This window comes from Clupea harengus, chromosome 12 (assembly GCF_900700415.2).
Source record: "Clupea harengus chromosome 12, Ch_v2.0.2, whole genome shotgun sequence".
In the NCBI taxonomy this organism is placed as follows: Eukaryota; Metazoa; Chordata; class Actinopteri; order Clupeiformes; family Clupeidae; genus Clupea; species Clupea harengus.
Window position 1 is genome coordinate 14,891,118 of NC_045163.1, and position 27,874 is coordinate 14,918,991.

The window sequence follows — 27,874 nt, forward strand, 5'->3', positions numbered from 1 at the left end:
CAATTCTCGCTCTCCTTTTCCGGTCTCTGACGTAGGACCCCTGTAGTAGTCGATTGTATGGGATCAATTTAGTGACAAAAAGATTTACAAATACCCCATGATTTGCAAACAAACACAATGTGATTTATAAATGCTATATGTAAATATGTACACCATATTTTACAAATACAAAACACACCTCTCAAACAAACACAATGTGTTTTGAAAATACAAGACACATATATCAAAAACATGTAATGTGTTTTGCAAATAAAAATACTACTTGCAAACTTGTTTTCTTTACGAGGTTGGATCCAAAAAGATCTAAAATAGGACCCATGTTTAAAAAACCAGCTTGAAAATCCTGAAGTTTACCTTTGCAGGTGCATTATTTACAGTTTGGTATTCAGTTCTGGGTTCTTTACCTAGCTGGTAGTGCATCCCTTCACACAGCAGCTTTTAGAACATATTTCAGACAGAAGTGAAAAGGAGGCATCTTCATGTAATACAAAGAGAGCGTTGAAACGTTTCACCTCCAGTGGGCGTGGTTTCAGAGTATGACGCGTTGCGCTCTGCTCTAAATGGACTTCCGGTTGGACGGAATACGGCTGCGATTCCGTAGACGCAAGCCATTGTTGTAGTAGTAGCCGCGACATGTAGCATCGGCTACCTTTTTGAATGAGAAGCACGGTAGACTTAAAACAAGAACTCCTATGCGTCTGACAACAGGCCGTCTTACCGTGACAACAGTGCTGTTTATTCATTCATGAGCTGTAAGGGGAAAATGCATTACCTGGTTATTTTGTGTTTTAATGGTGATGGGATGAATGCGCTGTCTAGGGTGACACATTTAGTAATAGCACGGCTAGCATAGCAACTTGGGGTTGACAGTTACTTTTAAAGCTATCAATTGTTAGCATGCTAGCAAGCTAACCTTTGTAGCAAAGGAAAAATGCAGTGTCTGTAACGTTATAGCATACTACGAAGACACAAACTCATCCTGTGTGAGTGTAGTTTACTACCCCGTTGGCGGAATCACTAACATTTTAAATTCGTTAAGAATAAGACAGGACACAGATTTACACGGAGGGCTGAGATGAAATTAGCCATACTTGCTACATTATCATGAGCCATATGGCTAAGTTTGTTCATTCCACCATTGTTATATTTCATGTCAAATAGTTGCCACAAACATACCAAGTTTTGACAGCCAAGCTATACAACTTCCCCAACCCTTAAAGGCTTTTGTCTTTTTCAAGGATGAACCACAGTGTTGTAATGTAATGCCATATTAACCTGAATGAAATGATCTAACATTAACAATTTATTTCCCTATCTCACACGGAGGATTGAGATAAAAGCATCCTCTTCTGAAAATCACGAAATTGACCTGACCTATTCTTCTCACCCTCACACCCGTATATCGTTCAATGGCAGGCACGGTTGTCCCAGAGACCCCGGAGTCCAAACGGCCCAGTGGGCCACCATTGGAGAGAGGGTCCAGTTGTATTGTGCTGGAATCAGATTCTGGGTCTGACACGGAGCTGTCTGGGAAATCCATGATCAAAGACAAGTAAGTTAATAAGCGAGGCGCCCCGGTTGTTGTCCTCAGCCACCATGGGCTCATTCCATCTGGAATATTCAAATGAGGATGAAATCGTGTCAAAACAACCAGACTCCATCTGGCTTTAAACTCTAAGGTGATCTCTAACTCTTTCATGTGCTCGTATTTCTTCAAGAGAGAAGCAGCCTGACAAGAATGTGATTGTTCTGTCAGATCAGTCAGAAGAGACTGAAGACAGTTCAGATGAGGTAAGAAATTCATCATCTTGCGCATAGATCTACTAAAATAATGGGTCTCACTTTTAAAAAAAGCCTATTTTTATTCCTACAAAAGAGCACTATCTCAAATAACTCTTTTGCAAGCACTCATGAAAGAGTGCATGGCCTGACATCTCAGTTGTCAGTGATAATTTTTTGAATGATGAATTTGGAACAGCGAACCTTCATAAGAACTTGATGAAGGCCTTGTGTGAACCTATTAATGATTCACACCACTCTTTTAATAGTTTGCACAGTGTCACTTTGAGCTACAGCAGAACAAGTAACCTTATTGTGAAGCAGTCACACTAAAGTCAGTATGATGCTCATAGCCTATGCCCAGTGCATATATTTTGTCCTACGACTTTCAGATGTAGGGAGTCTTTGGCCCAATTCAAGCACAGAAAAGGGCCTTACCCGGTGTGAAGTAGAGTTGTTGAGCGGCAGAGGCAGTAACCAGGAGAATGTTTTAAGTAGTCCAAAAGGTGCAGATTTATTAAGCTGCCGGCAGGTGACAGACAAAACGAACATTTAACATTTAACACTAATAACTTTTTCCAAACAAACAAACAGACAGACACTTAATTACCCTGACTAGCAGTTATAGCTTCTTAACCAAAAGCAATAGGCATCCTCTCCAGTCAGAGGTCCAATCTCAACTCCCCTGGATGCAGGTTATATTTCCTTAACTCCTCCTCCCAGGAGTTAACCATCAATCACTAATCAATTATCTAAACAGACAATACTTTAACATATTACACATGTATCAAACATACAACCATTTACATCTCGCATCACCACATGCACAAACATATCAATTTAGCTTCTGGCAGCCAGCTATAAGGATATTATCCTATATAAACAAAAACACCCCTGTCTAAAATGGAACAGTCCATTGTTTGGCGCTCCTGCCGGAATAAGGAAGTCCTGTTCACAAACACACGCCTTTGGCCACGGCTGGTTATGTTGCAGGTAAGCTTCCATTGTTTGCGTGATATTGTTTGTATCCAGGAGTGAGTGATTCGGATCATTAGCTCACAGCACGGCGCCATGCCGCTCCCCCCGCGATTCCGTCTCACCCTGGTCAAACCGTTCATCAAGCATTCACATAAAACCCAAACTATTTCCCCAAGGTCTTTCTGCGCTATTTAAAGTGACGGTGAATACTTCACTCCGTCACACCCGGTCAGTCATTCATCTTTCAGTGTACCAGCTACAGATGGAACTTACTAGAAGCATGTCCTCAAATGGCTTGTTTTGAGAGTACTGTTGTGCTTGCTTTTGTGCAGTACAAACTTATAAATAGTTAGATAATTCAGGGCTGATCTTAAAGGTACCGTTTGTAACAATCAACAACGTTGGTTCAGGAGCACTGAAGTGAGAGGTGTATTTGATTGGCTGTTGAGTTCAGATTGACTGTTGTTGAGTTGGAATGCCAACAATCTCACACCAGGATTGAGGACTTGCCTTTAATTTCTTACCTTATTTTTGAGGGTGCTCTTTAGGGTTGAGCATATGGGATTGGTAAAGCCTTGGATGGAAGGTGAGAGTGGAACTGTAATTTCATGCAGTCTAGGTGGTCACAAGGTTTGTGTTGAGTTGTATTGAAAGGTTCTAGTTATACATACTAATGTGAAGAATTTCTGGCCCATTTTGCAAAGTTGACAAGCTGTTCATTGTGATGGTGTGCACATCTTAGATAACTATGTTTAACTTGTATTATTTACAAGACTGACTTATTCATTAAGAGTCAATTTAGCATGGTTCAGTGATCACAAATCATGAAACCGTTAACATTTTTTACATTCTTGTGTTTGAAAACAGTGAAGGCAGTACAATTACACAAAGTAAAGAATTCAAGCTCTTTTAAAACTGCCTAAAGCTCCCCATGCTTGAGCAATATCTCAAAAGGCCAGTCGTGGCTGTTTCACTCTTTGTTTTCACTCCGTCTGGTCTAGGATTTTGTCATGTCATGCTTAGAAATCAAACCAGTGTTTTGTAATTAGTCTAATTTGTGTATGTATAAGGGCATGAATTTGTTCGTGAGGTCTAACACAACAAGCCCTTTTTTCACCATGTTTCACCAGTTTCTGCATTACAATGGCATGCTCTGATACGTCTTCAAATACATTTCAGGTGAGCCACACATCGCCTCAGGTCTCCCTGGAGAGGTCAGGAGACTCGGGTAAGTATTTTGTCCCCCCCCCCCCCCTCTATTCAATTACTACTTATCCCAGAGTGACGCCACATTGATCAGGCGGACACCATCAATACTGCTGAATAAGACTGGATTTTACAAGTGGGCTCGTTTGCTATGTGGTTATCGGCCTGACATTGACTGATGTAGAGGGCCAGGCCTCTTGCATGTTCTCATGCCCACCTGTGTGTGTGTGTGTGTTCAGAGCCAGCCTCTAAGAGGAGTCGGGCAGAGGAAACAGATGGGTCACGGGTGTCCCAACATAGTCCTGATTCCCACCCCAAGAAGAAGCGGAAGGCTTCCGAGGTGAGTTCACTTGCGTCCGCTGTCACTTTGTAGATAACACCAGCCCCTCCACACACTCTCGACCGTAAGGCCATTATCTCATCCATTTTCCGTGCTTACATACTTTACAAGCTGTTTACATGAAGTGTCCCTGCTCAAGGATGCCGCCCGACCACACACACACACACACACACACACACACTCAGACATGTCCACATGCACAAACACAAACACACACTGAGGTCTTGAATACATCCTCCAGGTTTATCCTCTCCCTTCTGCGATGATGTAGTGCCACACCGCCGGGTCCATTTGTTCTTGTCACAGCGAGATGCATGCGGCAGGGAGCTGATCCCACACAAGTGGTCCAGCAGCCCAGGCAGAGTGTGGAGCACCATCTGGGCCACTGCCAGCCTGGCAGGGGGTGATGAGGGAGGGAGGGGGGAGTTAGGGGCTCAGGTGGTTTAAAGGTTTTTGCGGCCATAAGATGAACGCACATGTTCATGTGTATACAGGCTGAGTGGGCTGCCAGGGGCCCTGCCAGCATGGAGGGTGTCAGGGGACCATATGAGTAGTTAAAGTGGTAGTGGTCTGTCTTTTAAGGAATTAGTGGGAAGATGGATGGGGTTAGTGTCTGCATGGCTTAGTTTAAGGTTTCGATAAATGTGTCTCTCGAGGGGTGTTGGCGGGGAGGCTTTTAGCTGAATGCCTGAAAGATTTGGTCTCTTTATGGACTGGCAGATGGCAATTGGAGAGAAGATAAAAAGAGTTTGGATTCTTTGGACGTGGGGTGAAGAATGGTAACTTTATTAAATTTCTTGTTTGTGATAAGGGATTTGATCCATGGTTTTGTGTGGGGTGGTGGATCTGACTTTAAACCGAACCAGTTTCTCTGGGTGTGTGGTTCAGAGTGGCCAAATGACAAATGAGTGACTAAATGTTTCAAGGCCTGTGGAGTAAGAGAGTGATGAGGGATTTGATACGTGTTTTTAATTGGGGTAATGTGGTGGATCTGACTTCTAACCAATTGGTGGTGTGGTTTTCTCTGGGGGCAATTGCAGACGGACGACTCGGAGGAGGAGGGCCCAGAGCCCAGCTGGCGAGAGCAGGAGGACATGGTGAAGAAGCTGCAGAGACACTTCCCTCACCTGGCCAAGGAGGTCAGCCATTACAGCACTAAAAGCACTGCAGCACTAAGCTTGTGTGAGAGCGGGATGGGTGGTTTAAGCGATTAAGCGGTGTAATGATATTAGTAGACAAATGGATGAACCGAATGATGGAGGCATATCCGTTGGTTGAAGTGGCCCATTAGCTAGTCTGCACACACTCTACCTCTTGATTTAATGCCAAGGAGTGCATGGGCTGTCCTCTTTGACATTGTGCCATATTGCGGTGGTATTGGACTATTATCATGTTCACACCAAATTACCACACTCAACATGGGACGTACTCTGTGTGTGTGTCTCTGTGTGTGTGTCTCTGTGTGTGTGTCTGTGCGCAGGAACTGAGGGATGTGCTGCAGGAACATGACTGGCTGTATGAGGACACACTGGAGGCTCTGCGGATGTTCTCTGAAGAAGGTGAGTGTCCTGTGATAGTCCACTTTGGAACGGTTCTGTCCTGGCTCTGGCCCTGGTCTGGCCTGGATCCACTGAATTCATGCTAGTTCAGGGAGAATCCACTCCAGAATTAGCTGAAATCATCTGAGTTCCCCTCCTTCCCCTCTTTCCATATGTGGTTAGTTGAACAGGGAAAATGTAGTGATTGTAAATGCCCTTGTTTGAAACGTGTGTATGTGGCTAGGAAAGTGACCAACTCAGAGTCGTGCCCCGATGTGGTTTCTTTTTCCAGCTGACGCGTCAGCCGAAAGCGATCCTCCCAAACGGCCTTCGTCTCCTTCTCCTAAACCTTCGAGACGCGACGAGTCCCCGCCCACGCTCCGCACACGCTCCGTGAGACAGGCGTCTCAACCCACTAAAGCCACGCCAAAACCTGCACCAGAACCGCCCAGTACAAAAAGACCCCACAGAACAACACAGCTCCCGCAGAATGTTACCAGAGCATCGCGGAAGCAAAAGAGGAGGCAGGCGGCGAGCCGTGATTCGGAAAGCGAAGACGGAGCCGCCAGTGACTTTGACGAGCCCTCCTCAGACCAGGAGGATTCTGAGGGAGAGGGCAAAGGTCGCTTGACCCCACAGAAGAGACAGATCCTTAGATTTTTCCAGGAGTCGTCCCTGGAGGAGCTGTCACTCATCGAAGGCTGCTCGGCCAAGAAGGCCCAGAAGATCGTGGAGCTCAGGCCCTTCAGGAGGTGGCGAGACCTGGTGAGAGAGTAGTCTGTAGTAAGCAGCAGTAGTAGTCATTTACAGTATTTCTAGAAATTCACCGCCGTTCTAGAAATTTCTGTGCAGCCCTTTGTGAAATCCTCTGGTACACTTTTCAAGTGCACTCTGAACAAAGTGTATTTTTCTATTTTTAAACAGTGTATGGGGATATCAGGATTAGTACTGCAAACTGACACCAGTGTCCCTAGGTCACTCTGGAATGTCGCACTAGAACAGTGTTTCCCAAACTGAGGTACGCAAAGGAACGTAGGGGGTACGTGGGGGAAAAAATTTGATTTGCATTTTCAAAGTGAAACAGCCCATTCCATTTTCAAACTGACCTATAACTTAAATAGTCTGAATAGCCCAGTCGCAATGCCAAAAATACACTCATGTATACATTGTAGTGTTCAGCAAAATAATTACACTGCCAAAAATAGCTACAGGTAGGTTAGTCAAAACATAGGCACAACGGTTAGCTCCCTCGTCAGAATTCCGCTCATTCCGGTTGCTGCACGCAAATGGATAAATGGTTAAAAAGAGTTAATCCCCGGTCCAGAGAGACACCAACCGCTACTACTATTAGAAGGCCTACAATCGGGGATGCACCTGCCGGCGACAGCAACCCAGGTTGCTCTTCCTAATCTACCTCGGATCAGGATGTTAGCAGTAGTGCAGTTGTTGCTAGTCAAGCAACTAGCTTTTTTTGTGTGCAAATCAACTCGGTGTGACAGACATGGTCAAACGCGACATAACAACACACCTCAGTGAAAAGACTTTGATGCTCTTTGCCACGACGTACTTATGTGAGAGTGGGTTCTCAGCTCTGACGAGCATGACAACAAAATACAGACTGTGTGGAAAACGATTTAAGACTTCCTTAAATTCAGCCAGACATTGCAGAGTTATGTGCATCCTCTCAAGCACACCATTCTCATTAACCTGTGGTGAGTGTGTGTGTGTTTGGGGGGGGTTTACAAACATGAAATAAAATAAAATAACTGAGTGCAGGAGGGGTGCTGGGGGTGCGTAGCTAGAGATTGAATGTCTGAAGGGGTACGGGACTGTAAAAAGTTTGGGAAACACTGCACTAGAAGAAGGCCAGGGTCACTCTACTGTGCTGTGTGTGTGTTCATATTTATGTGTTTACATATGTGCGTATTTTGTCTGTGTGTGTGTGTGTTCCTGCTCAGGATAAGGCTCTGAGCGGCGGTAACGGGCTGTCTGTGGAGCTGCTGGCAGGCTGCCGGGAGGTGTTGCGTGAGCGGGAGGTGGTGCAGGGGCTCATGGGTCGCTGCGAGGAGATTGCCCAGAAGATGAGCCGCGACGTCACCCAGGTGCTGGAGAGTGGCACCGGATCCATGGAGCAGCCACGCATCCTCAACGACGCGTAAGTGACACACTTTTAACGACCAAAAAAAATACACGTTGACATCAGGCAGCAAAGCAGAGTGACTAAATGACTCCCTTAAAATCCTAATTAACTTCTTAGATTACAGTGGTATCCAAAGCAATTTCTATTTTACTATGGAATTTACTGCAGGGCATGCTCAGAGCATTTGTAATGTTACGGAGGCCAAATAATCAGCAGCAGAAAATCATAGAAAGGCGTAGAAATAAGGAAGAAATGCATAATGACTTTGTATAGATGTGGTTTTGTATGCATGAGCAGCACATAATTCAAATGGAGCCATTTAAAAAAAATAAGTTTTTTTTAAGGTTTCAAGCTCTTGCTGAACTTTGTGTTGATTTATTTGTTGTTACTGCTGTTGTTGTTTTAGGTTTAAAAGTTTTATGCTTTGACGTTTGGGGGCTTCGTGTGTGTGTGTGTGTGTGTGTGTGTGTGTGTGTGTGAGAGTGAGAGAGACTGCTGCAAATACAGAAAGACAACATTTGTTGTATGAAAAAATGACTGTCCGCTGCCGTTGGCAATGGGTTTTGTGCTTCTGATTCACATTTTTATATCATTAAGCAAGTAGTCTGATCACTTATCGTAATGGCTATTCATTATAACTTAAAGTCAGCAAGTAATATGTTGCTACGCAACACCTCAAACTATAAAGCTATTTGCTTGAACAACAATTTTTTTTCTCAGAGGAAGCAACTAAACGGCAACAAAGTCATAAAAAAGACATATTTTGGAGAAATGGCAAGTAACCATATAAATAGCAGGATAATGTATAGTCTGCTGATCATTCTTTAAAAATAAATCCCTCCAGTACAATACAAGACCTGTCCAGTTTGTCCTGTTGGGATTTATTTTTAAAGAATGACCGGCGGACTATACATTATCCCTTACTGAATGTAGGCAGAATCCTGGGTTGTGTAATGTCTCAAATTTTTTTTGACCTTGTGACATTTAATGTATATAACTTGACCAAGCCGTGGCCTTTGGTGTGTGTTCAGGTTCAAACTGAAGCCGTACCAGCTGGTGGGACTGCGCTGGCTCACCCTGCTCTTCCAGAACAACCTCAGCGGCATCCTGGCAGATGAGATGGTGTGAATTACCCTCAGCCACCCCTCCTAAATAATACACACAGCACTCCTGCAACCACCCCTTAATTGCTGCTGATTGCCTGCTCTGACCCCGTGCCTAGCTAGACATGCCATCCCCTAGTCGCCCGCCTGCCTGGCACGGGGGCACCACTAAGCTGAGCGAGGCATTTGCAAGGCGGGAGATACAGTGGGCAACGTTGTTCGATCATTTTGACACCAACAGACAATTAAAGCGCATCTAGTATTAGCAATAGGTTTTTGCCACAGACAAGTGGTCTTAGGTTGTGTCATTGTATGTGTCGAGACAAAGGTTCCTAGGTTTCTATGATCCTCAGCGGTGTTGGCCACAAAGGTTCCCAGTCGATCGCCACAATAGCCGTTGTGCCAGATGAAATGTCATTGTCAAGCATTATTGGATTTCCTTTCTGTACTCGGATACCGGCACTTTATATTATATGGTCTCTCTTCCTCACCGCATGGCCCTCTGTGCCCACTGCTCCTTGTAGTCTACATCACTACTGTTATGACAAGGAGCATGTGCCTCGACTCTAGTGCTCTGCTTCAGGCCATGTACACGTACAGAACTTTTTCCACGCGCCTGGAGCCGACATGTATATTTAATGCCTGCCTTGTTGCCTGTCCTCTGCTGTCCGCAGGGTTTGGGAAAGACCATCCAGGCCATCTCCTTCTTGGCCAGCCTGTATCAGGATGGAAACCGTGGGCCCCACCTCATCGTAGTGCCCGCGTCCACGCTGGGTGAGGGGCGTCAGGACCCTGGTGCATGCTCTTCATGGTGCTCTAACTAACGGGTCATTCAGAAGCATCTTTAAGGGGTTTATTTCTGCTGGACTGTCTTGCACGGGGTCCATGATTTAGAATTAATACACACAGACAGAATGGGTTAGTTGGTTGACTTGATTGATCGATTCATTGTTTTTTTTTAATGTTTTTTGGTTAATTAATTTGCTGGTTGATTAATAGCTCTTGTCTGCCTTCTCATACTGTGTCTCTGTCTACCACATAACACACGTGTGGCTGGTGTTGTCTTGTGTGAGGAGCATGGTGAAAGTTAGGTAATGTTTCTGTGTGATTAAGAGCATTCTGAAGCATGCAGATATTGACCGTGCGCTGTGTGTGTGTGTTGACCTGTGTGCAGATAACTGGGTCCGTGAGCTGAATCTGTGGTGCCCCAGTCTTGAGGTGCTCGTTTATCACGGTAAGATTTCCACCGCTCCTCCATCACACACTGCCACTACACTGCCATTTCCTGTGCTCTCCCGGGGCAGCAGGGAGTTGCTGTGTCCACACCAGCAGAGAACTCAGTCCTATCTTTGGTCTCACCTGCAGGCACAGCGGAGGACCGTCGCTTCAAACGATACGAGGTCCTCAACAACATGGTAGACTACAACATCATCGTCACCACGTGAGTGTGGAAGCATGACAAGAGAACTACAAGCACCTCATTTCACACTCACAAAAGAACTACAAGCACCTTTCACAAATACATACAATAATGTATTCATGTATGCAAGTGTTCAAGTGGTCAATGAGCTGAAGGCTGAATGAAGGATTAGTACAGTCCCTGACTGATTTAGGAAGCATTTCATGAATTCCCACCAAAGCCAAGTAAGATGGCTCTGGTCTCATAGATGCTAAAGCTATTTAGCTGCTAAATCTGTGTTTTTTTTTTTTTTTTTCTGGAACAATCGGGCAAACAAGGGATTTTTCTTGATCAGAGAGCTTGTGTGGCTGTGATCACCTCTTCCCCTCTATCTCATTAGCCTGCTGTCCTCTGGCACACCCTTTACAGATAATGGGTGGACCGGCATTACAGGTAGACAAGGCGGCCTGGATTTGGGTGGGTTTTCATAGGTGAAGTTGTGAAGGTGAATAGCCAGGAAACTTTCAGTGCATGTTGGAGAACTGATGTCAAGTGACAACCACAGAAGTAATTAGTAGTGTGGTGACAGAGAATTATATGTTTTCTTTGTAGTTATTCAACTTGTCATCACCTCGATCACCTGTACAAGGAATGCTGAGGATGTTTAGCTTGCTTTTAATTGTTTGTTTTACTGCAGTTTTCCTCCCTTACTAATTCTGTTGCCTTTAAACGTCCATGTGAAACAAACATTGTATTAGATATAGTGGAGCAATATACTCAGTATGGGGATAAAACCACTTTCACAAAAAAGCCAAAATCAGGTAGCTATTACCTCTCGCTTTTTTAAATTGGTAACCTTTGATATTGAATTTCCGGTAATGACTATTGATTTTCCATTAATTATCATTAACGACCATTGATCAAAGGAACTGTTTAAAATATGCACTCCTTGTATAAATCTGGGTGGTTGCAACCATCCTCTACTCTCCATATACATTCACTCATCTTCACCTTCTCATCGTTTTGGAGAAGTCTAGTGGCCGCTGCAGCAGTCAAAGTATCTCAGTATCGTGGTGGTGTTGATGCTTTATTTTCACCTTGAAAAAGGGTGACCTACACAAACCTGATCTAGAGCATGCCCTTGGTCGGGGAAACTTGAGTGCGTCACTGAAGCGCCGCTGCCCTCGGCCCGAGAGGCTTCCCTCGCTGCACCGCCGTCTGCGGGGCTCCTCAAGGTTAACGAGGGAAAACTGCTAGCCGTGTCCCCCTTTTAGCCGGGGGCACCCCGTGTTAATGGAGTAGTAATGATAATAAATGGTCCACTGCTGAAACCTGAAGGCGCTCAGTGGTGATGGGGGTGGGGGTCCTGGTAAGCTGAGAAGGTGCGGTTCATTCATTATTCAGTCTAATCAAGTGTAGTCAGACCTCACAGACTAGCTTATCAAGGCCCTCAGCGTCAGGTCCTGCTAGTGGATCCACCACAGTCCTCTAATCTGTGTGTGTGTGTGTGTGTACACATGTACAGGTACAACCTGGCGATAGGGAACTCGAGCGACCGCAGCCTGTTCCGCAAGTTGAAGCTGGAGTATGCTGTGTTTGATGAAGGCCACATGCTGAAGAACATGAACTCACTACGCTACCGCCACCTCATGGCTATCAACGTGAGTGCACCATGAAGCTTCCCATCTGACAGGTCAAGGGTCAGGTTCTACGATCCCATGGCCCATCCTTGTTCCTTGCTGAAATGTTGTAGGCCCAAAAAACAGAGTTTCTTTATGTGTTAGTTTCACAGAGTTCCTGCTAAAGCTGAATCTGTCCTCCATCATATTCTTGCCCTCCCTCATTCTCTTTTTTCATTCTTGATCCATCTCTCTCATTCATTCTCTCCCTCATTCATGACCTTCTTCTTTTTGTTATTTTTCTCTCACTCCATCTCTATTTTTGTCTCTCTTTTTCTTTCTTTCTCTCTCTATCACTTTTCTCAATCTCTCACGCACCTCTCATCTCTTATCTTTCCCACCCTCCTCTTACTCATTCTTCTTTGCCCCTTGTCTCTCTCTCTCTCTCTCTCTCTCTCTCTCTCCCCCTCTCTCCGTCTCTTCCCTCCTTCTCTCTCTTTGTCTGTTTCTCTCCCTCCCCTTGTCCCTCTCTTTCCCTCTCTTTCCCTCTCCTTCCCTCTCTCTCCCTGTCCAGGCGGCTCATCGGTTGCTGCTGACAGGCACCCCCCTGCAGAATAACCTTCTGGAGCTCATGTCTCTGCTCAACTTCATCATGCCCTCCATGTTCTCCAGCAGCACCGCCCAGATCGCCCGCTTGTTCTCCATGGTGAGCCACGCACACAACACGCAGAACACACTGTTCTCCTAACACAGAATATGCCACAACACACAGAACACACTGTTCTCCTAACACAGAATATCCCACAACACACAGAACACACTGTTCTCCTAACACAGAATATGCCACAACACACAAGCACACTGTTCTCCTAACACAGAATATGCCACAACACACAGAACACACTGTTCTCCTAACACAGAATATGCCACAACACACAGAACACACTGTTCTCCTAACACAGAATATGCCACAACACACAAGCACACTGTTCTCCTAACACAGAATATGCCACAACACACAGAACACACTGTTCTCCTAACACAGAATATGCCACAACACACAGAACACACTGTTCTCCTAACACAGAATATGCCACAACACACAGAACACACTGTTCTCTAAACACATCATAGCTCAGTTCACAACACATAGTCCTATTCTGAGGTACTCGCAGCACTTTTATATCACAAGTTATATCTTCTGTAATTATTCTAATGCATTGGGAGGATCTGGCCTAGGTGGTGGATAGGTCTGGTCTAGGTGGGGCATGGATAGATCTGGTGGATCCAGGCCTGATCTCTTCCAAATTCAGTCTGCTGTCTGGTGCTAAACAAAAATCTACACAAGTCTTAATATTTACATTTACATTTTACATTTAGTCATTTAGCAGACGCTTTTGTCCAAAGCGACGTACAAGGGAGAGAACAGTCAAGCTAAGAGCAATAAAAAAGCATGGTGTAACAATAAATACTACTTTACATGAGAATTAGAAAAACAACAACCTAGAAAAGAGGAAAAAGAAGTGCAGGAATGTAACTGCTGAAGTGCAAGTTAAGCGCTAGTCAGGTGCCAGTTAGGAGGGCCCGGCCCACACTTTGGGAACCACTGCTTCGCTAACTAGCTGGCCTGTGCCATAACAGGCCAGATCTGTTCCACAGTCGGCTTCAGAGAGACTTGGATACAAAGTTTTTCGGCATAATACTAGTGACCAGAAATATTTGATTCCCATTTACTTCCTTGGTTGGTTTGGTGAACTATGCCTTTAAGTTAAAAATGAGTAAAATTGGCATGGACTGCTGTTTTCCAGAGCTCGTCTGAAGAGCAGAGCGGCTTTGAGAGGGAGAGGATCACCCACGCCAAACTCATCATGAAACCTTTCATCCTCAGACGCATCAAGAGTGAGGTAACGCCCAGCTAAACCAGCAGAAAATAAAACTAATGAAATAAATTCACAGAAATCAGTGTGTTGAGGACAAACATCCCCCAGCATGGCAATATTTCATAAGCCGAGCCGGCATATTTAGTAAATCTATTTCTTCTCAGATTCATGGTATGGCCTGGGGGGCGTGATGAAACAGGTAACCAGTTGTAAATCAGAGCAGCTGTGCTCTGCCTCGAGTCAGGAGAGTGCGTTGTTCAGGATGGAGAGAGGCCTCTGTGAAAGACCAGTCTGTTAATCACCCACAATCCATTGCCCAGCTCTGTTGTCGGTGTGGGATCAGTGGCCATGCCGAGTGTGTTCCTTATAGATTTAAAACATTATGGATATTATTATTATTAAAAATGATGCTGTCTAGTAGTACAGCTCTGTTCTGATGTGCATATGTAAGATACTTGTGGCCATTGGTGTCTGCAATCGGAGCCCTCAAACGTTAAACTTCAACCTCGCCAATGAAATGCAAGCCAAACACCAAAAGCAGCACGAGAGACATGCCAGATGAGAGGGTTCATATATGTCTTCTATTTACATTAAACAGACAATTTTTGTCTCAAATCAGCGAACAGTTTAGGGAATGTATACCTTTGTGATCACTGTGAGTTCAGCCATTGCTCTTTGTTTGGCGGGCCATGATTGGCTTTTTAAGTTTAAGTATTGAATCCCTGCCGGTTCCCTGCTGGCTCTGGGAAGGGCACAGCAGGCAGAGGACGTGTGTGTGCGTGTGTGTGTGTGTGTGCGTGTGTGTGTGTGTGTGTGTGTGTGTGTGTGTGTGTGCAGGTGCTCTGTGTGTGTGTGTGTGTGTGTGCTGTGAAAATGCTGGGGGGTTTTGCGTAAGAGAATGTGTGTGGTCAGGTCAAGCAGAGGGCTCACAGTTTCCACTCTCAGAGAATGAGACAAAATATCTGCCTTAAAGGTACAGTGTGCGGTTTGTAGTGGCATCTATAAGTAGAAATTAAATGAAGTATTCATAATTATGTTTTCATTAGTGTAAACTGAATCATTGTGTTTTTGTTAGCTTAGAATGAACCCCTTCATATCTACATAGGGAGCAGGCCTGCCATGTTGCACCGCCATGTTTCTACAGTGGCCCAGAATGGCCAAACAAAAACACTGGCTCTAGATAGGGCTTTTCACTTCGTTATGGCATTTGACGGCCACCGTAGGTTTTAGCACACGCTTGTAAAGGGAAGGGTATTCAGCTGGTTGCATTCATCAACCTCACCATTAGATGCCATTAAAAACTACACGCTGTACCTGTTAGAACTTTAGAACACAAACATGTTCTACAAAACAACTATAGAAATGGCTAGCTGAATGTGCCACAGCATTTCTAAAAGGCTCTTTGTCTTCAACTGAATCCTATGCATTTAATACGTATGCTCCAAATTTGGTAACAGGTGTGTGTGTGTGTTACATATTTATTTTGTGTGTGTGTGATTTTGTTACTTAGGCAGTCTGTTGTTACTGTTGCCCATGTTTGAGTTGCAGTATCAATGGTGATTGCATTGTTTGTGTTGTCACGACGACAGGTCCTGAAGCAGCTGCCGGCAAAAGAGGAGTTGGTGGAGTTCTGCCCCATGAGCACCAAGCAGCAGCAGCTCTACGGCGCCCTCCTCAGCAAGCTGAAGGGTGCCACCAATGGAGAGAGTGAGTGGGGGAAGGGAGGAAAGTCTGACTTAAGGAGAGAGGGGTAGGAGAAGAGGACGTGTGGGTGTGAGTAGTTTGTCAAAGTGGGCCAGTTATGCAATATGACACGAGTGAGAGTGGGGTTGGTAAAAGATAGTTGAGTGCCGCAGGTAATCTCAGCCGTGGGGATATCCTTTACCATCCCAATGAACAGGAGTGTCATATTGCTTTTATACAACAGTTCTACTACTGACTAACTGAGTTTGAAGACAGGAGATTGTGTTTTCTTTCGTTTAGTTTGATTTTGTTTATTCATTCTCCACCCCAAAAAATAGTTCCAACCTGAGTTTTTGGCATCAAGTGTTGCCAAGCAACGAATACTGTAACTCCACGTTGAGTCAGAAAGGCTATTTGTACATCCTAATTTGTACACTCACCTGTCTTCACATTACATATCAATTTATACATTTCCCCTACTCCATTTGCTCCCTTTTCCTTACTAGAAAACTGTTTAACGTAACGTTATAAAATGGCTGCCAGCCAATCTGCTCTCTCGCTTTGAATAAATGGAATGTTGATGTCGTACAATTAAACGGTCAAATGCAGAGAGATTACCAGTGGTGAAGAGTCCGAGTGGGGTTGTGTCAGGATATCCCCACTCGTGAAATGCTCCTTGTTCAATTCAGAAATGAATAAATCATTAAACGGGATCTAACTGTTGTGTAATCCTCGTTAGCCACACTTAATCCACACTTGAAGGTTTGGGCACTATTCCTGCCTGCTCACTGGTGCGCACTGCAGGTGTGCTAGTATGGATCCTGTGCCTGTGTGAAGCCTAAGCGCAGAGAGTGTACTTGATGTGCATTTTCTCCACTCTTTTATGCTTAGATTCCCTTGGGACAGCATGACTCACAGTGCACCTCATGAAAATATTACCACACTGTGTGTGTGTGTGTGTGTGTGTGTGTACACAAAGCCGACCAGAGTTTCACAGTGCAGGAAATGGGGATAAAGTTGAGCAGTAGCAGAGGATAGAAGAGACAGGAGGTCAGCATCTCTTAAAAATTCAGATACAGTCTGCCCCGTCATGGCCATGAGAGGTCACATAATTCTATGACCTTATACCTAATCCACACAGATAGTTAAGGTAAGGAGAGCACAACGGAGAGAATGTGGATAGCGGTAGAGGACGGTAAGCAGATGCGAGGACAGAACACAGAATTAGAAAAGGAGAATAGTCCTTTCAACTCCTTGTGTCTCTACCTGCCCAGTTCTGTTATATTTCCACCCTGAATGTAATAACTGTGAATCAGTGCTAGGCTGCCTCATTACGACCCAAGCTCTTCCCTGCTGCTTGACTGAGCTCACTCTGAACACAACAGGGCTTTGAGAGCCACGTTTGCGATCAGTCCACGAGAGCCCAACCAGCTTGTGATTCGCTAGCCTAATTGCATCAGCTTTTTTTCCTCTCCTGTGAGTGCAGCCTGGCGGGTCTCCAGTGAGTTGGTATGCATGGATGTGTACGTGCACGCGGACAATCCCGGCGGCCCTCTCCAGAAACCTCCCCTCCGCTCGTAAAAGTTGTCACATTGATGAGTGTTTGGCTCCCGCAGCAAAGCCATCAGATCTAATTTCAGTTTTATGGGAGGGGGTGGGGGTGGGGGGTCTGCAGGTCTTTAGGTAAGCGTCTTCTTCACTGTTATGCCATGATGCGAAAACCCGACCTCCGTGTGTGTGTGTGTGTGCATGTGCATTCCAGGAGAGGGTATGTGTATGTGCCTGCATGTGTGTTGTGTGTGTTGCGGCTTTTGTGTGCATACGTTTGCTGATGTGTGTTTGTGTGGAGTTTCTGCCAGCATATGTATATAAACTTAGTCCCACAGGCACTGACAATGTGTTGTGTAACATTTGCCGTTTGTGTTTGCAGAGCGTGCGCTGACCAATGCAATGATGCAGCTGCGGAAGATGGCCAACCACCCGCTGCTGCACCGGCAGTACTACACCTCCGAGCGCCTGACCCTTATGAGCAAACTCATGCTGAACGTAAGGCCCAGCACAGGACCACTCCTCTATTCCTCACACTCATGTAATGTCTCTTACTAAGCTGCACCACAACACAACACAGTGCCTTTAAACAGAGATGCAGCATCTAAACAGCCAGCGAAATGAGGACACATAAAACCCAGCAAATGCCCAGTAATGAAAAATGAGTAGGTTGGATTTTTTGGGAGGGGGAGGGGTACATATGCAGTTGCCATGGTTTCGGCTGCCATCACCATCCCCTTTGGGTGGCTCAGCAGATGCAGTCAGTGCTGATGGGTCACGAGGGGGGGCACCTGCTACATTATGAGTCCTATTATGGATCGCACACGGAGACAGAATGGCACCAAGCGTGGAACAGAAATGGATGACATAATCATCAAAATGCTCCGTTATGCCTCCCAAGAGTGCCCTTTCATTTTCTCCGAGAGCTGGGTTGTGTGCGGCGTATGTATAGTCTGGTTTGGGTTTGCATTGCTCGTTTTGATTAGTTGTTCAATGCATCTATCCATGCCAAATCAAAATATCTGTGCAGGGGTAAATAGCGTCAAGTTCTCAAGTCTTGTGTTGCCTGATTGGTCTGATCTTCTGTCCCTGCGTCCGTGATGTAGTGTGGTAGTTTTACCAGGCAGTTATCCAGATTACTGTAGTTGGTAAAACCAGAAAGTGCACTGTTTTCATATAGGTCAGCGTTTAACATGTGAGGCATATATTTTACTGCATATCCTGTGTCAGTAGTCTTATTCAGTAATTCCCTGCGCCTCTGCTGTGATCTCTGTCGGGACACGTGTTGTGTGGGTTCCCCCCTCAGGAGCTGACCCACCGGGACTCGGACCCGGCCCTGGTGAAGGAGGACATGGAGGTGATGTCAGACTTTGAGCTGCACCGGCTCTGCCTGCAGTTCGCCTCGCTGAGGGAGTTCAGGCTCGGCTCGGACCTGCTGCTGGACTCGGGGAAGCTGCAGTTTCTCACGAAGCTGCTGGGGTCCCTCAAAGAGGAGGTAGATACACACTCGCAGACAAGGACACTCACACACACTCACAAAGCTGTTGAGCTCTTTGAAAGAGGAGACAAACACTTGAATAAATACACACATACACATATATATATAGAGAGATAGATAGATAGATAGATTCCCTTTATATAGATACCCCCGCAGACAGGTGCAAGGTACACACACAACAACACAGCTACTGAACTGTATCATATTGGAGAAACACTCACCATACTGCCTCATACACACATGCCAACACTCAACAGTAGAGATGCTAAAGATCTGCATGGCCTCAACATCGCTCTCTGCATGTCTTGTCTTTTCCCCTGTTCCCCCTGCACTACCCCTCCCCACCCTGCAGGGCAGCCGAGTAGTGCTCTTCAGCCAGTTCACCATGATGCTAGACATTCTCGAGGTCTTCCTCAAGCACCACAGCCACCGCTACATCCGATTGGATGGCTCCACGCCCATGGCTGACAGGTGGGTCAACCAGCAGCCAGTTATTTTTCAACTTTAGCCTCTTACACATACGAAACCCATTAATGTATCAGGTAAAAATGACACGAGATAGATAACAAATTTTCCCACTCAGTCTTCCATAGCAATGAAGTCACAGATGTTGTGTATTCCCGCCAGACTGTATTTACCGGATAATACAGAGACGTGTAAAACATACAAGGCCTCTTGCCAGTTAACCTAGCTATGAACTACTCCAGCTACATCTAGCTTAACGAACCATCTTAACAGTTGGCAGTTGCTAGGGTGTGTTAATAGGAACTAATTAGCCGCTAACTTGTGTATTCGGAGGCCAAGCAGCAAAGCTTCACCTTTTCCCATCATAATTATATAAGTTAAATTGAGGAGACTAACGTCAGCTAGAAAACTAGCCATCATTTCATGCAAATTAAACTCTGCCCTTTAACAGGGCTCCCACTATCATGGGGATCCTTGAAGAGTCATGGAATTTTAGAATCCCAAAAATTCCAGGTCTAGAAGAGTCGTGAAATTCAGTCTATTGAAATGAATAATCGTACTGTATTCTTCCATGGATAATGTTTTATTTGTTGTGCGAATTTCTGCAGCGTGATGGTTTCTACTTGAATTGACGTAGCCTAACTAAAAGAAAAATAATGGAAAAGGTTGTTAATTCAGAGTTTCATTAGATTTCATTAAAGATTCAAATTTCATTAAAGGTCCTTGAAAAGTCATGAAGTGTTGTCAACAAACAAGTTAAGGGTTATTTTAAAGTCGCTTTAGTTAGCTAGCATAGCAACCAGGAAACACCATTTGCTGAATAGCCTGAAGCTTTTCCCAGCTCACATCAGCTCAATGGGGCAAGAGCTTACCCTGATATTAATTAAGTGAATTAAGGGGGAAAGTCCCCCTTGCCCTTTTCAAACACGTGAATCCAGTAGTTCCAATTACCACTGAAGCCGTGTCAGAAGATTATTGTTAATGTTACTAGGTCGCTAGGGGATAGATTAACAATGCGACATTACCATTCCCACACAGCACCATAACAGTGAATTAGCAATAAATAAATGGCTTTCAGTGTGGGTGGGACTGACATAATTGTAAATGCATTAAAAAAAAATACAGCTTTAGTTTACAGAGTCGGACCATCAGCACAACCTTTTTTTGGTCCCTTCTCCTCTCTGTCCTGACCCCAGGATTGGCCTGATCGACAAGTTCAACACGGATCAGGACATCTTTGTGTTCCTGCTTTCCACCAAGGCAGGGGGGCTGGGCATTAACCTCACCTCTGCCAATGTGGTCATCTTGCACGACATCGACTGCAACCCATACAACGACAAACAGGCAGAGGATCGTTGCCATCGCCTGGGTCAGACCAGGTCAGAGAATGTGTTTTTGGTTTGTGCGTGTGTGTGCGTGTGTGTGGTTTCTACATACACATGTGATGGGCATGTATTTGAACTGATCTACACCCACGCAAAAAACGCAGAGACCAAAGTAAAGTTGTGCCGGGGACCTAAAATATTTCTTTTCCTCTATTGTTTGAAGGACAGACTGTGTGTGTGTGTGTGTTGGTTTCTCAGCTCTATTTTTGGTCTCCAGGACGGTGAAGGTGATTAGACTGATCAGCAAAGACTCAATAGAGGACGGCATGTTGCGAATCGGACAGAAGAAGCTCAAACTGGAGCAGGACATGACCGCCTGCGAACAGGGTAATGCTAACACATCTCTGTCAAGTTCCTGATGCTCATCTGGGAGAACAAGGTGCTAACAACACCAAGGTCATGGGTTCAATTCCCAGAGAGCATACATAGGGTACTAATAAAATGTATATCTGTACTGTAAGTCCCTTTCGAAGCATTTACTAAATCCGTACATTTCCTGACACAAACACCCACTATCACCCATTTGTTTAGCTCAGGCTTTTGTGCAGCGAAAGGGATGGTTTATCTTTCGTCATTATGTGAGCTCCTTGGGAATTGAATCCGAGTGTTTGGAGTTGACTTTGCAGGAACACTGGTGTTGAGGGGTTCTCATTCCCTATAATACTCTATACTCTAAGATGGCATATTTCAGTCTGCTCTAAACAGTGATCTACACTCATAGATCAGCTTCCAGACAGTTTTTAACATGTTGTATATAGTTTGTAACAGTCAAATAAACACATTGCGCTTTATACACATGCATACCAAAAGCTCGCTTGATCGCACGAACAATACAGTGTCAACTCCAGATCTGATTTCTTTGTCCTTGATTGTCCCCTCTCTTTCCAGGTGATGAAGAGAACATGTCTGAGGATATGGCGTCTCTCCTCAAGGCTTCATTAGGACTCTGACCAGAGAAGTTTAGGTGCTCCAATTTATGTGTGTGTGTGTGTGTTGGCCACGTTGAGGCTGCCATTTGCAGTCACAGGAGGACTACTGCCAAACTGTTTTATTTTATCTTTTTAATTTTTTTTAATTAAAAAGTATAGATTTCAGACAGTTATTCATCCACATGAGTTTTTTTTTTTTTACATAGAAGAAACCCCCACCCACCCTCCCCCACCCTGACTGGACATAGAGAAATCACCATAACAGAAAACAACCACATGGACAATTTAGGTGTCTTTGATACACCTGTTTAGAGTTAAAACACAAATAAATAGACAGACTTTCTATGAGAAACTGCATGACTTAAGAGCTCAAACATGTCACACTCGGCAAATCACTATAACCAAGCTAAGTGGGCTGAACAGTATAGTGTGGACCCAAGCCTACGGACCACGTAGTTGGGGAGTCCCTGAAGACCACTAAAGTATGACAATAGAGGTCTCCAGACTGCCTGGAATTTGTCAGAGCCTCTAATTGCAAATTTGATCTTCTCCAAATGTAAAAATAACATTACATCTTTCAGCCATTGCGCTGCACTGGGTGGGATGTCTGATTTCCAATGGAGTAAGATCTACCTTCGTGCAAGCAAAGATACAAAAGCTATGATGTTGAGCTGATCTTTGGTCATTTGGTACACCAAATATAGCAATCAACGCACAACGTGGTACAGTTGTTCCAAGAATTTCAGACAACACATCAAAATCAAAAATCACAATTGCCATCCACATCTGGATAGAAGGAAGATATCTTAGCTCTGCTCCAGTGAAGGCGATGTAAAACCTTAAATTGGATTAGACCTAGTCTTGCACAGGAGGTGCTTTTGTTCACTCTGTTCTGATCTTCAGTCCAAATGTCCTCTGGGATTACAGTCTCAAGTTCCTTCTCCCAACTAGTTTTGATCTTGTCCAGCTTGACACTATCCATTGACAAAATCAGTGAATAAGAATGCGCTGTAAAACCCTTCAACCAAAAAGGAATTGCCAAAAGTGAATCTGAAAGGGACCTTTCAGGGAGGAAACTGTGGACTATGGCACTTAGCAAACTGATGGGCCTGAAAGTAGCGAAACAGGTCAGTGTGATGGAGGTCATATTTAGAACGCAAATCATTGAAACTAGAAAAGATTCTATCCACATAAAGATCACTGAACTTTGTAATCCCTTTTCTCTGCCACACAACAAAGGTTTTATCTAGTTTGGCTGGTATAAAGTTGTGATTTGTTACACAGTGGGGTCTGAATCAAGAGAGTGTCCTTTAAATTTGTGTGCCTCCTCAATTGAGACCATATTTTGAAAGTGGAAATGACCACTGGATTGGATGTAAATTGTGAGATCTTAATGGGAAGATTAGATGAAGCCAGAGCTTGTAGGGAGGATGATATGCATGCCCTCCAGCTCACACCAGTCTGTAACTGGGGATTCCTGTGTGTTATTTTGTGGACATTGGCTGCCCAATAAAAACCTCTAAAGTTTGGCAGTGCCAACCCCCCTCCTGCTCTTGGACGTTGGAGGAACTCTTTACAAATTATGGGGTTCTTACCGCTCCATATGAATCCTGAAATCAGTTTATCAATTTGGCAGAAAAATTATTTCGATAAATAAATAGGAACACATTGAAATAGAAATCTTGGCAGGATATTCATTTGAACACAATTCACTCTGCCTGCCAAGGTCAGATGTAAAATATCCCATTTCTGTAAATCCGATTCAAGCTTAGCAATGAGTGGGGCAAAGTTTCCATCAAAGAGGTTTTTAAATGAAGAAGTTATGTTAATGCCCAAATATTTAAAACCTGATCTTGAGATATGAAATGGCAGGGCCTGGTCTGGGATTTGCATTGCTAATTTATTTACTGGTAAACATTCACTTTTTGATAAGTTGAGTCTTTAGCCTGAAACCTTTCCAAAAGAATGTAGTACTGAAATGATTTTGTTGATACACTACAGTGGATCTGATATGTAAAGCAACATATCATCTGCATACAAGGATAGCTTAACTTCCAATCCCCACCTTCTAATACCCTGTATTGAGGGTGTTGACTTCAAGAAAAGGGAGAGTGGCTCTATTGCTAAAGTGAATAATAGGGGACTCAATGGGCAACCCTGTCTGGTACCTCTAGACAGAGGAAAACTTTGGGAGCGCATTTGGTTAGTGATTACTGCAGCTTGAGGGGAAGAATACAGAAGTTGGATCCACCGGATAAAAGTTTCACCAAAGCCAAATTTTTTCAAAACAAAAAAAAAGAAAATCCCATTCTACCCGGTCAAAAGCTTTCTCTGCATCCAATGAAACCACAACTTCTGGAGCAACATTAGACGAGGGACCATACAACACACTCAAAGGGCGCCTTATATTAGAAAATAAATGCCGTCCCTTAACAAAACCTGTTTGGTCAGTTGATATTAAACCTGGTAAGGGAGTCTCCAATCTTGTAGCCAGTAATTTTGAGAGTACTTTAATATCAGTGTTTAAAAGTGACACTGGTCGGTATGAGCCACATTTGGATGCATCCCCACCCGGCTTCAGCAAAAGTGTTATGGATGCTTCATTAAGGGAATCAGGCAATCTTCCCTGTGACCATGAGTGATTAAACATATCCATCAGCAGAGGAGCTCATTGATCAGAGAACTTTTTATAAAAGTCGATGGGGAAGCCATCCGGGGCCGGAGCCTTTCCGCTCTGCATGGCAGAGATGGTATACCGAACATTTCCAAGCTCCAGTGGCTCATTTAGATGTTGTCTTTGGTCAGAAGACAGGGTAGGGACTTCTAAGTTTTTAAAAAAGTTTCGAAATAGTGATGTATCCTAAAGCAGCACAATGGACGAAAAGCGTTTGTCTTTTACTGTTCTGCCCCCGCTTCTGTGTGTGTGGCTAGGTCCCTCTAGCCTGCTACATTAGCTCAGCAGATAGCTAACAGTTTCCCCAAGTCAAAGGCTGAAGCTTTAAGTTCTTTTCAAACTTTACTCAGGAAGCACAAGCAGTGTTCATGTCAAGTCCACAAAATTCACATTCAAAAAGAACCCCTGTCCAGTCTACCCAGTTATCCCCAACATACGCAAACCCTCCTATCTCTGCTAAACTAGCAGCATGCAGGAATCCCCCCCTATCTAGATGCTTCCAACAACACACTTTCACTCTCTATCGTCTTGCTCGTCAGAGCTCCTGAATGTTGGAAAAAAAACTCCTACGTTTCCAAACGGCTTAATTTACAATTTTTGTGCTCATGAAAACTTAACATACCACAGTCCACTGGAACATGCCTTACTGAAACCATAAATCCAGTCCGTATGATCAGTCTCACAGTCTTGATACCTGTGGAAGGCGACAATGATGGGTCTAGGTGGCTGGCCACTTTTAGGCTTCGGTGTCAGAATCCTATGCGCACGGTCCAGTTCAGGCAGTGTATTAAATTGGCTCCCCATGACGTCCTTCAGAAGTGTGGAGACGTGTGTCACCATGTCTTTGGTATCGCTAGCCTCTGGCACATTTATAATGCGAAGATTCGCCCTCCTTGATCGGTTCTCAAAATCCTCCATTCGGTCAACCAACGTAGCATTCATAGCTTGTAGGTCAGTGATGGCTTTCTCAGCTTTAGCCAGGGCTTCAAAGTTGTCGCCTGTGGTTATCTCCACCGAAGTTACTCGTTTTCCCAGTGTATCCATAGTTTTGTGAAAAGTCACTATAGATGCCTGGATAGGTGCCAGAGACGATTCAATCAATTTGAAATATTCGCGTTTTTACCATTTCTTTAGCCAACATCATGGCAAGGTCATCAGTGGTAGCAGCAGTCGCCATGCTAGCTACCTTGCTACTTAGTGTAGACTTTTTAGTTTCTAAATCTTTGTTCTTCTGATTAGACTGCATGTTCCAGTAGCAAAAAAAAAAGATGGCAAATGAAAAATGTATGTTCTAAAAACCGTTAACTTGACGCACAATTGAATCAGAGGAGTTTTAAGGTAAATGTGATCAGATTATCAGGAGACTCTTGTTCGCACGTCTTCCTCCTACATGTTCCAAACCAGAAGCCCAAACTGTTTTATTGAGGTGCTGAAGTTAGCAAATCATTAGTGTGGATGCCAGACAGGAGAGATATTAACAGCTTGTTGTGTGTGTGTGACGGAGAGAGAGAGACTGCATTCCAGCACAGAGAGTTACATTAATGATTCAAAGTAATTTAAAATATTATCAAAGCTTTATGAAAGGAAAAATACTATACTGTGCATTACTTTGCCATAACGCCATTGCTATGAGGCACTCATAGGTCAATACTAAGAGCTGGTGGCTTAAGTGTGGTGCCAATATGCACATTAGAATACAGAACTATATATAATTTGGAATTCCGTTAACTTTGTCCATGTGTCTTTCAAGAGTAAACTTTGTGTGTCAAATGTTTTCTTTAAAAAATACTGAAATCCATTTTTATGTAAAAAAAATTTAGGCATACCACATTTAGGTAGATGCACATTCAATTGGTTTGGAGGAATTCTCAAAATCCAGTGTTAGTAACATTCCAGAAATAGCTGCTTTTCAGTGCTAACGTAAGATACAAGTGTTTTTGTTTGTTTGATTGATTGTTTTTTTTTTAACTGGACTCCTGCTGCACTGAGGAAGAAAATTAAGAAGTGTGCCAAGTTTACCTTGTAATAAACCTATTGAATGTACTGTTCTGTATGTGACTGTTGTTTGCCAAGTGTTTTTAAAACTAGGTTTTAATAAATGTTTTTAACCAACGAGTTCTTTTTTTTTTTGCTTCTTATGTTAATTCAGCAGAGCCATTTCTGTAACATGGAACACTAGTGAGGTAACATTCCAGAAATGGCTGCCTTTTCAGTGCTAACATAAGATTCACAGAGCTTGCAACATTTCTAAACACCTAGTAGCCCATCGGGCAGGCATTCTTTAGATTTATGTTGCCCGAAATGAATTGGACTAGCCCAAAAAAGAAATTATATGGAAAGGCAGATATATTTGAGAAATATATTTATTTAATGAGAAAAGACTGTAAAAGTCTGCAACAGTATCGTAAATATCATTATGCATCTTATTGTTATTATGCATTATGCATCTGCATGTTTTAGAAGTCTACATGAGCAAAATATCAACAACATATTCTACAGTTATTCTCTAAATATATCACTGTTGAAATTTTACTGTTACTGTTTTGTAAAGCAGTATCATATTTGCATATTGCACATCAATGTGATCTAAAATAAATCACCAGAATGTCTAAAGGTATCTAATAAAATGTATCACCACATTAGGCTTTTCACACATCAGCAATTTTGCAGGCTTTAGCATTTTCCTTCGCTGCTCTTTCACATGAACTCACTCAGTATACATTCACGGCTCAGTCCGTGGAATGGCGATTAGTTTTTATTAGAACAAATGGATTAATGTGTGATTAAACATGAAATACATTTGAATTCATGTTGTGGTGTAAATGTAAATGTTATGTGATATATTATGTGAGCAAAACCGCATTAATCTTAGATTTTCTGGTGTACTATTTTGCGTGGAATGCTAGTGAGGCAGAGGACTCTTTAACAGCGCAGCTACAGCCAATCCCCTTGCTGCACTATAGCCCAGTGAAGAATTTGCATATCCTGCCCCCTCTAGAGTGGGGCTACCCTTTTTAAGGGTCAATCGCCCCACAATCGGCTCCCACCGTGAAAAAAAGGGGCTTTAAGGCACAGCTGGGCCCCCATGGCTTCAGACAGGGAACCAGTCGTTATGTCCCTGAGACAATATCTAATGAAAGGGGATGGCGACAAAAGAGAGGTCACTAACACATACTGTACAAAGAAAAAGAGCCGCTGACGCAGGGGAGCATTGCTCAACAGTGTCTTCTGATTGTGCCACATCTAATGCAGCAATACAACAGCGAGTGATATGACCCGCCAAAAGCACACCGTGGCTGCCTGTGCCATAGACATATACTGTATAGACATATATAGTCTATATACGTATGTCTATGGCCTGTGCTGCACTCAGACCATCAGCAAGTCGCGTCTGTCCTTCCAGAAAGCTACCGCCTTTCTGCGGGCGTGCAAGAGCGAAAGCTCCAACAGTGCATTATCAGTCAAACCCACAATGTTCAGTCCTGCTATGGCCTAAGCGCTTCCCACGAACGTCGTATCTACCAGTTTCGCTTCCTGCTCACAACTGGGTGGCAGGGGTTGCTGGGATTGAAGGGCTGTATCCTCCAGCTTCAACTGTGTGACAAGCACAGTATTCACTTGATGCCTGCCATAAATTCTTCTGGCCTAGCCGCAATGGCTGTACAGGGTAAGAAGTATGCGGTTGGAAAGGAAGCCTTTCCTCCAAGATG

General features: G+C 44.1%; 1 protein-coding gene across 2 annotated transcripts; it reads left to right on the forward strand.

Moving 5' to 3' along the window:
- The first annotated feature begins 579 nt into the window (after positions 1 to 579).
- Positions 580 to 26,276, forward strand: smarcad1b (SWI/SNF-related, matrix-associated actin-dependent regulator of chromatin, subfamily a, containing DEAD/H box 1 b). Of its 2 annotated transcripts, XM_012817052.3 has the most exons (23): positions 580 to 752; positions 1,417 to 1,552; positions 1,719 to 1,791; positions 3,937 to 3,985; positions 4,203 to 4,303; positions 5,344 to 5,442; positions 5,784 to 5,862; positions 6,134 to 6,606; positions 7,800 to 7,996; positions 9,013 to 9,103; positions 9,759 to 9,858; positions 10,259 to 10,318; positions 10,450 to 10,525; positions 12,009 to 12,144; positions 12,677 to 12,808; positions 13,911 to 14,006; positions 15,572 to 15,689; positions 17,596 to 17,711; positions 18,520 to 18,708; positions 19,064 to 19,182; positions 20,373 to 20,555; positions 20,779 to 20,888; positions 21,450 to 26,276. In XM_012817052.3, exons 1-23 carry the CDS (start codon positions 746 to 748, stop codon positions 21,509 to 21,511), a joined length of 2,802 nt encoding a protein of 933 aa, XP_012672506.1. In that variant the 5' UTR covers positions 580 to 745; the 3' UTR covers positions 21,512 to 26,276. The 2 variants fall into 2 exon arrangements, with proteins under 2 accessions (XP_012672506.1, XP_031433352.1); XM_031577492.2 differs by lacking the exons at positions 580 to 752; positions 1,417 to 1,552; positions 1,719 to 1,791 and adding an exon at positions 2,477 to 2,772.
- Positions 26,277 to 27,874: the final 1,598 nt, after the last annotated feature.

Coding starts and splice junctions, on each gene's coding strand:
- smarcad1b (XM_012817052.3), top strand. Junction 12,809..13,910: donor TCGCCCGCTTGTTCTCCATG/GTGAGCCACGCA, acceptor GCTGTTTTCCAG/AGCTCGTCTGAAGAGCAGAG. Junction 15,690..17,595: donor GGGTGCCACCAATGGAGAGA/GTGAGTGGGGGA, acceptor TTGTGTTTGCAG/AGCGTGCGCTGACCAATGCA.